The sequence below is a fragment of the Equus asinus genome, chromosome 12 (genome assembly GCF_041296235.1).
Source record: "Equus asinus isolate D_3611 breed Donkey chromosome 12, EquAss-T2T_v2, whole genome shotgun sequence".
Taxonomy (NCBI): domain Eukaryota; kingdom Metazoa; phylum Chordata; class Mammalia; order Perissodactyla; family Equidae; genus Equus; species Equus asinus.
Window position 1 is genome coordinate 86,030,994 of NC_091801.1, and position 9,041 is coordinate 86,040,034.

A 9,041-nucleotide genomic window follows, 5' to 3' on the forward strand; every position below is an offset into this window, starting at 1 on the left:
CACGCACCAAACGTCACAGCAGCCAGCTCTGGAGAGGGTTGCAAAGGGCAACTTTTTACATTTCTTTTTTATAAGTTTCTGTATTTTCAAAACGTTCTATAACAACTTTGTATTCAGAAAAAAAAAAAACTTGTTAATTAAAAAACACTCATTCACGGGTCAGGCCCTTACCTTGGCTCAGGGTGGTGGCCTCCTCTCTGGCACATGTTCTGTAAGACGCTGCGGAAGCCTGTCAGTATTCTCGGGGGTCCTGGGGGTGCTGGTGGTGAGGAGGGGTCGCGAAGATGGCCTCCCTCGCCAGCAAGCCCTCAGGGGCTTCTCCCCAGTGAGCACCTTCTGCTGACAGGCCCAGGGACAGCGGGCCATGCCACCCTGGCTGGGGCTCGGGAGGTGCTGCCAGCAGCCCACAGACCCTCCTTGAGCCCTGGCCTCAGTCACCACCGCCCCTCTGGCCCTGGCTCAGTTACAAACCCTCAGCCTGCCCATGACTTCCAAACGTCCCCACTCCAGGCACTGTGTGGACTCTAGTCCCGTGCCCCTCCCGCTCCCACCAGGTGGCTGGTGCCCCTGCAAACATGGTCTGACCTTGGACAATCCTAAAAACAAATGAGCCACCAAAGAAACAACATATCCTTTTTTTCTGATCACAAGTCAGCATTTGGAAAACAGACAAGTGCAAAAGGAAAACAATCCCCCCAACCCCACGTGGTTTATTGGAGCCTGTGTATATCCAGGCAGACCTGGGTGGTTCAGAAGTGCTGCTCTTGGGGCTGGCCCCATGGCCGAGTGGTTAAGTTCGCGTGCTCCACTGCAGGCGGCCCAGTGTTTCGTTGGTTTGAATCCTGGGCACGGACATGGCACTGCTCATCAAACCACGCTGAGGCAGCGTCCCACATGCCACAACTAGAAGGACCCACAACGAAGAATGTACAACTATGTACCGGGGGGCTTTGGGGAGAAAAAGGAAAAAAATAAAATCTTTATAAAAAAGAAGTGCTGGGGACCTGTTCTGGCTCCGCTTCCCTCTCTGGCCAGCCTGAGAACAGCCCCAGCCACTCCCTTCTCCGTCCAAGACAAATGCCCGCTGCACAGCCAAGTGGGAGGGTGGACGGCCCGGATGGGCTCTCTGCCTGTTGTCACCTCACCGGGCTGCCCAGCGGGGCACCAGCCTGTCCTCCCCACCTTCCTGGGAGCATTCTCGGCTGTGGACTTTCTGGTGCTGGATGAGGGCGGAGAGCCGGCTGCAGGCCCTCCCACAGGCGTGGCACCTGTAGGGCCGCTCACCGCTGTGCAGCCGGTAGTGCTCGCTCAGTGTGTAGCTCCTGCGGAAGGCCATGCCACACTCCGTACAGGCGAAGGGCTTCTCCGTGGTGTGGGTCTGCCGGTGCAGAGTGAGGTTGGACTTGCGGCCGAAGGCCCGGCCGCACTCCCTGCACTCGAACGGCTTCTCGCCTGTGTGCAGCCTCTGGTGCAGGAGGAGCAGGGAGTTGTGTCTGAAGGGCTTCTGGCACACTGGGCACTCGTGGAGCCTGTCCCCCGAGGGGGCCTTCTGGGCCGCGCTGAGCATGGGGCTCTGGCACCCGCCGTCTTTGCGGGGGCTCTCCTCGCCGTGCAGCCTGTGGTGTTTGAGGAGTGAGGACCCGCGGATGAATCGCTGCCCACACTGCGGGCACATGTAGGGCCTCTCCCCGCTGTGGAGGCGCCGGTGCTCCTTGAGGGTGAACCTGCGGCCGAAGGCCTGGCCGCACTCGCAGCACTCGTAGGGCTTCTCCCCCGTGTGGAACTGCTGGTGCTGCCGGAGCTGGGAGCTGCGCCCGAAGGCCTTGCCGCACTCGCCGCACTGGTAGGGCTTCTCCTCGGCGTGGACCCGGCCGCGCGCGGCCAGCTCGGTGCTCTGCTTGAAGGCCTTGCCGCACTCGCCGCACCGGTAGGGCTTCTCCTCAGTGTGGATCAGCTGGTGCCGCAGGAGGATGGAGCTCTGCTTGAAGGCCTTGCCGCACTCGGTGCACTGGTAGGGCTTGGCGCCCGTGTGGACAACCTGGTGCCTGAGCAGCAGCGAGTGGTACTTGAAGGCCTTGCCGCAGGCGCACCGGTGCGCTCTCTTTCCAGCCACCGCCGGCCGCAGGGCCAGGGCAGAGCCGTCCTTCCTCCAGGGCGGCAGGGGCCGCGCCATACTACCCTGGAGGGCCGCCTGACCCCTCCTCAGGACTGCCGTTCAGTACAGGTAAGCCGGGGTCCCCCCCGGGGGTGTCGCCCCCAAACTGTGCCCAACAGTCCCGCCTGCTTAGAGGACACTCTCCTCAGGGAAGACTCCTTGATCCTGGCCTCCATCCTGGGACCTGGAAGCATGGACAGAAAACGGAAGGATGACCTGACCTCTATACTCACAAGAGGCACTTAGTGATTTAAGACAGAATCTTGACGTCAAAGAACCAGGGAAGTCTGAGAACTTCTTGCAAGAAGCTTTAAGATCAAGGTTCCAGTGAGAAAGGGGCAGGAGAAGGGAGACTAAGAAGGGCTTCAGCACTGTGGGAGGCTGGCTCCGGTGGGGGGTTCTCAAAGAGGGAGGGGAGGGAGGGGGAGGGCACTGGCTTGTCCCAAAGGAGTGGGATGCAGGCCAGGTGCAGGGGCAGGACATGTGGGGTGCCCCCGTCCTTTGCTCCCCCTCCCTCAGGGCATGCACCCACAGTCCATTCACCCAGGACATGGGGTGCTGCCTGTGCGGGCTCCAAGGATGGAGGCCACCGCTCCTCCCTTTCGGCAGCTCTGCAGCCTCCCGCTCAGCCCTGGCTCTCAAGCCATGGGGAACCAGGAGAATCAAAGCAGCTCCAGGGTCTCCCTGCTGGGTCCTCCCCACACAGCCACTGCCCACGCAGACCTGGCCTGACACCTCGGGGCACTGGGATGGATGCTCACACACTCGGGTTCCTTACAGAGGTTAGTCCTGGGTGACTCTGGACCACAAGGGAGGCGTTTAATAGGAAATTTGGCTCTGCTGTGAGAAACTAAACACACAGCCCTCCCAGTGTGTAAGCACCCAGGGGCCTGCAAGGAGCTATGCGGAGGCCGGGCCTCTGTGCGCCTCTCACTCACCTGGGCACAGGCTGGCCCTTGTCTCTCGCTTCTCAGCCACCTGCAGAATCAAGGCCCCTGGCTCCTCTCCTTGCTCCAAGAGGGAGATCAGCGCTGGTTTGGCGACAAGACAGCCTAGTGCAGGGAGAACAGCACGAGTCAGAGAGCAGGAGGGAGGACACCCAGCTGCTGGCGCCCCTCCAGCCCCCTCCCTGAATGCTGGACTTTGCCTTTGGAAAGGAACCAACTCCCCAGCATGGCTGGTGGAAGAGGCAGGTGGTCTCTGAGTCCAGCCCCAGGATGGACTGGGGAGCCTCACCCAGGGAGGCCACGTGCCCGTAGTTCTCCAGCATCACGTCCCTGTACAGCGCCCGCTGGTCCGGAGCCAGGCAACTCCACTCTATCCTTGTGAAGTACACGGCCACATCCTCGAACACAATGGCCTCCTGCAACCACAGATCCTACTGTCCACGGCTGTCCGGGCAGGAGATGAGGAGGCCATGTCAAGAACACTCAGGGGACCTGATCAGCTCTGGGCGTCAAGGCCTGTGTGTGTGGTCACTGCTGTACCCTCAGGGGCTGGCACAGAGGGAACAACTCAACACTCTCCAGGGAGGGGCAGTCCCGCTGCCATGAAGCCACAGGTGGAGGGGGAGATGACCCTGGCCTCTCCATGCTTGTTTGTGGGCTGTCAGGGACGTGGGGAGGGGGCACCTCAGAGATGCTGGTGGCCGAGCCTCCAGCCCAGTTCTCAGCTCCCAGTCGAGGCCAAAGGCTGTGTGACCAAGGAAGGGCTGACCAGTCACACCAGGGTGGAGGCAGGCATTGGGGAAGGACAGGGACCCTGCCCTTGCCAGCCAACCCTAGTAGCTTGGGCGCAGGATGCTCCAGGCAGCCCACTTCTGCCCAAAGCCTTGGCAAGGAGTCGACAGAGCCACTGCGAGGCTGTGAAGGGAGGAGGCCAACCCTTGGCTTGCAGACTCCATCCCGTGAACTCCCTGCAGGAGTGGGAGTGACGTGGATGGACCTGGGGCTCCCTGGGAAGGTACTCAGAGCTGAGAAGCTAAGGCTCCAAGCAGAGGCTCACCTGGGGTTCGGGCGTCGGGAGTGGCACCGCCATTCCAGGGTCTCTGCTGGGGAAGGCGCTGGGGACAGTGAGTGCTGAGTGGAAGGAGCCCAGGCCCAAGGGCCCCCCACCCTCGTCCCCCAGAAGGACCACCCAGACTCAAAAGAGACAGGAAAGGGTGAGACACGGGGCAAGAACATCTCGGCCAGCCCAGCCACCTCCCTCCTGCCCCAAGAAGAAGCCGTACCAAGACCTGCTCACCCACATGGCTCCACCCCCCCGACTCCTTCCAACCTTCCCATGAAGGCCTTCTGGAACGATGATATTCCGTTTAAAATGCCACCCACACCCCAGAATCTCTACCCTCATTCCTTGCTTTATTTTTCTTCACAGCACCTATGTCACCTGCCTTATGTCAACTTACTTGCTTCTTAGACAAGGCCTGCGGTCTGGTTATTCATGCTGTACCCCCAGAGGCTGGGGGAGGGCCTGGCACCCAGCATGTGCTCAGCAAGGATTTGTAGAGTAAATGAGTGGATCCATGATGTAGGTGACTCTGCAACCAGTAAGACCACGTTGTGGAAGATGAGAAAATGTTCTTACTACTTTATTATGTGAAACAAGCAGACTATAAGCAGAAAAATAAACCTGGCAGCACATACCCCAGCACATTAACTCTAGTTTCTTCTGGGGTCATAGAATTATGGGTGCTTCTTATTTTCCTTCTTCCCGTTTTTATGATTCCTCCAAGACTTATTTACAAATGTGTGTTGCCTCTGTGGTTGGGGAAAAGTTATTTAAAATCCAATAAATACAATTTTGCTCTGGCCAGGTGTTTGCAGAGAAGGCACCAGGCCCTGGTCTCAGTGCCCCTCCCCTGACAGACACTTGAGCTCCTGGGTTTGGGAGGAGGTCTCTGGGGGATCCTCCTCTGTGGGGTTTGAGCCTCCTAAGTAGTTGCCACTTTGTGAAATGACATCCCACTTAGGCATCAGTTAACAGAAAGCTTGCAGTTACGATGCCATGAGGTGACATTTGGTAGGAGAGCCCTTTTAACATGAGAGTACACTGGCTACTGAGGATGATCTGAGACACTGGGCAGACAGCAGACTGCAAAGCACACCACTGCCAGCTGACCCCCACTGGGCTGTCTGTCCAGGGCAGTCTGAGGGCAGGACCTGCGTGGACCATTGCTGCGGCTCCTGCTGACGGATGGATCTGCCGTCCTCTTCACCCCGACAAGGCCACCAGAGCATCTCAGGGGAAGACCCAGCCCACACACCATTGCCCACTGCTGGGAGGGGAGGTCTCCATCACTGGTTCTTGTTTGCTCGTATCTGGGGAGTGCATGTCCTCAGGGAGGAGCCGCCCAGTTAGAGGGGAGAAAACCTGCTTTTACTTCTACCTCTGGAATCAGGAAATAGTCTTTAATCAGAGGAAAACAGTGCTGGGTTGAGAATGTTGGGAGGGAAAATATCAAGGGGAGGGGACTGCTAACTTAGATGGAGGATCAGGGGGTGCTTTTGGGGAAATTACATTTGATTGGGGCCTGGAGGACCAGCAGGAGTCATTTATCCCTTCAATTTAGAACAAAACTTCTGTTCCTTAGGGACCTGGGGCACCCTGCCCAGCTGCCTCTCCTGCCCGCTTGCTCCCTACACTGGAGCCAGGCCGGCCTTCTGTGCGTTAACGCAAGCGAGCCAAGGCCATTCCGGTGCAGTTTCCTTCACCTCCAAGTTTCTTCTAAGGGATTGGCAAGGCCTCTTGGCCACCAGGTTTCACTTGAGATGTTAACTCCTTGCAGAGGCCTTCCCTGAGCACCCATAGCTGCCCTGACCCCGCATCTCTCATAATCCTAACCCCTTGGTTTATTTTCTTCAAACCCCTTGTCACGATCGAAATCTATTTGCTTACTCTGTCTCGCCTCTACTACAACACATGCTCCGTGAGCCCAGGCCCGCGGACAGTCCTCTGGACATGGTGCGTTCTTCCTAACTGCTCACGGAGTGTCTGCCGTCCAACCCGTGACTCAGCCGGGGCGGGAGAGAGCCGCACGAGCAAGACGGCGCCGGGCGGGCAGTCTCCGCGGGAACCGAGGCGGGGCCGCAAGGGGACCGCCGGCCAGCGCCTGCTGCTCCCAGCGGGCGCGCCGAGGGGACGGGAACCCGAACAGAACCGGCCCTCCCGCCTGCCTCGCATCCTCGGCTCTGCGCGACCACCGGGCTCCGGGGACGCGGACGCAGGGCCCGGCCCGCACGCCTCTTGCCCAGCCTGGGGAAGGGGGCCCGGCCCCTCCGCCAACCGGAACCCCCAAAGCCAGAACCCAGGGAGAAGCGAGGGCCGGGCAGGCCGCAGCTCCAGCTGGGCCGGAGTCGGAGGATGGGCCGCAGCACCAGCTCCGCGGCCAGCCCAACTCAACCGGGGCCTCCACCCGGGACAGCACCGGGAGGAGCCCGGCGCTCCCGGCCCAGACCCGCTGTTCCGGCCCGCCCCCGCAAACGGCCGCAGCACCGCTCTAGGATGCTCGGAGAAACGCGCCTCTATGGTGCCCTCCGCCGCCTGGGTAGAGGGGCGGGGTTCTCGCGAGAGCCGCAGCGGGTTAGGGACGCGGGGCCGGGCCGGGTCCAGCCAGCCGGGTCTGAGGGTACCGGGCGTGGGCCCGAAAGCTTGGTGCCCCGTGGAGCAGATGCCTTCCCAGAGACCTCTAGAAATCCGGGGGGCGGGACAGACGTACAGCATCATTCTAGGGAGCCCGGTTCTGAGGCAGTGCCCTCCCTTTTAATTTTTGTTTTTAAAGATTTTATTTTTCCTTTTTCTCCCCAAAGCCCCCCGAAACATAGTTGCATATTTTTTTAGTTGTGGGTCCTTCTGGTTGTGGCATTTGGGACGCCGCCTCAGCGTGGCTCGATGAGCGGTGCCATGTCCTCGCCCAGGATCCCAACAGCGAAACCCTGGGCCGCCACAGCGGAGCACGTGGACCCAGCCACTGGGCCACTGGCCGGCCCTGGTTTTGAAATAATCTTGAAACCCCCGCAAGGTAGAGAGGTTTTTGAAATAATCTTGAAACCCCCGCAAGGTAGAGAGGTCCTGGCCGTCCTTACCCGCTTCCCCGCTTTGTGAAAAGCTCCGCAGGGTGCCGAAGTCCTGCTCCAGCTGAGTCCAGGTTCCTGAGGGAGGGACGGAGTCGGCGCAGTGAGAGGAGAGGTGGGACTTGAGTCGGTGTAATCAAGTCTAACTTTACTGTGCACAAGTGTCAGTTTTTATATTTTTCAGGATTAGTACAGAAATAGCTCTACAAATATTCTCAGAGAGATAAGGAAGTAAAAGCGAGCACAAGAATATGTATTACCATTCCATTCTATAGAGCATAAGGTTAATGATCTCCGCAATTAACTATTGTTTATTGTCTCTAAGCTAAAAGAGATAGGTACCTTTGATGCAGGTTCGGTGAGCCGAGGAGTTGAAAGAAAGATTTCTTAGACTCTCAAGATCTGGCAGTAGTGCTCTTTTATTTAGAGAATAGTGTGGAATAGCATGGGGACAGGGCCCATGGGCAGGCAGAGCAGCTGCTGCTGCCCCCGCTGGCATGGGGACGGGACCCATGGGCAGGCGGAGCTGGTGCGTGGGGACAGGACCCACGGGCGGTCAGAGCTCCTGCTGCTGCCTGGGGACAAGACCCATGGGCAGTGAAGAGCTGTAGGCATGGGGGCAGGACCCATGGGCAGTGAAGAGCTGCTGCTGCTGCTGCTGCATGGGGACAGGACCCATGGGCAGTGAAGAGCTGCAGGCATGGGGACAGGACCCATGGGCAGTCAGAGCTCCTGCTGCTGCCCTGAGTTGAGGGTTAGGGCTAATTTTATAAGGCATGGGTACGTGACTTATTTTTACTGGAAAAAGAAAAGATGATGTAAAAAGTCATTAAATGATTTCAGTGCAGATGGGGTCTGGTTATTGTATAGTCATATAACTTTAGATACGAATCTGGCCATATAGATCGGCAGGTAGGTGAGGATGCCCTGGGCTTCTCTCCCTGGGGCAGCCCTAATTCATACCATAAAAAAAATCCACTGGGTCATATAGTTTGGCATGTAGGCCAGGTCACCTTGGGCTTCTCTAGCTTGAGCAGCCTTAATCCACATCACCTTGACATCTGTTGTAATTCATGGTAAAGTTAAATCAAAGAGAGAAGGTCCAGACCTCCGGACAGGACAGCATTCCGTCTGTTTACGTCCTGGGGGAGCCACCCCTGCCTCCCTCAATCATCCACGCCATTAGTGTAGATGGTTAATGGGAACAAAAGGCAACTCCTGGGTATCTTATCCCCAGGGCCAAGTGCGTTCTCAGGGGGTAGTTAAGATTCTTTACATTCCCGCGTCCCTTAGGGGGTGAAAGCATTCCTTTGCCTTTCAGGAGGTAGGGCTAATTGTCCCTTGAGCACACTGCCCAGAGAAAATATCATTTTGCTAGTAAGGTATCAGGCTGAAAAGCTAAGTTAAACTACATATCTTCAAGAATAAAAAGCAGAAACAAGTATAGTCATAACCTTGATAGAAAGCATGCATACATTTCAGAAAATATCAGGGGTGTCGGCCGGCCATTCTTCACGGAGGGGCATCCCTGCGCCCCTTGGCCCTTCTCAGCCCGGACCCTGTCAGACGGCTGTATAGGCGTCGGTAACAGGGCTCCTGGCAGCACAGTCCTGTCTGTCCGCCTTTTCTGAGACGCACAGTAAGACATGCTTCACATTGTGACCCAGCGCATGCGTTCCTCTATATTTATGGATATATTAATAAAAAAGCCCTTACAAAACCGTTTACTCTTATGATATGCCGCGCAATCTCAAATATTTTTCTTTAAATGTTTTCTCATTTAAAAAAGTGCAAAGACAGGGACTAAACCTTTT

The 9,041-nt window shown here is 57.5% G+C and overlaps 1 protein-coding gene across 1 annotated transcript; it reads right to left on the reverse strand.

Moving 5' to 3' along the window:
- Window positions 1–619: 619 nt before the first annotated feature.
- ZNF517 (zinc finger protein 517) lies at window positions 620–7,142 on the reverse strand. The gene is given in 7 exon segments (XM_070481956.1): window positions 620–2,202; window positions 2,205–2,339; window positions 3,094–3,207; window positions 3,392–3,518; window positions 4,160–4,205; window positions 4,563–4,694; window positions 6,053–7,142. Coding segments are annotated over 5 exon segments (1,470 nt in total). The 5' UTR covers window positions 4,193–4,205; window positions 4,563–4,694; window positions 6,053–7,142; the 3' UTR covers window positions 620–1,141.
- Window positions 7,143–9,041: the final 1,899 nt, after the last annotated feature.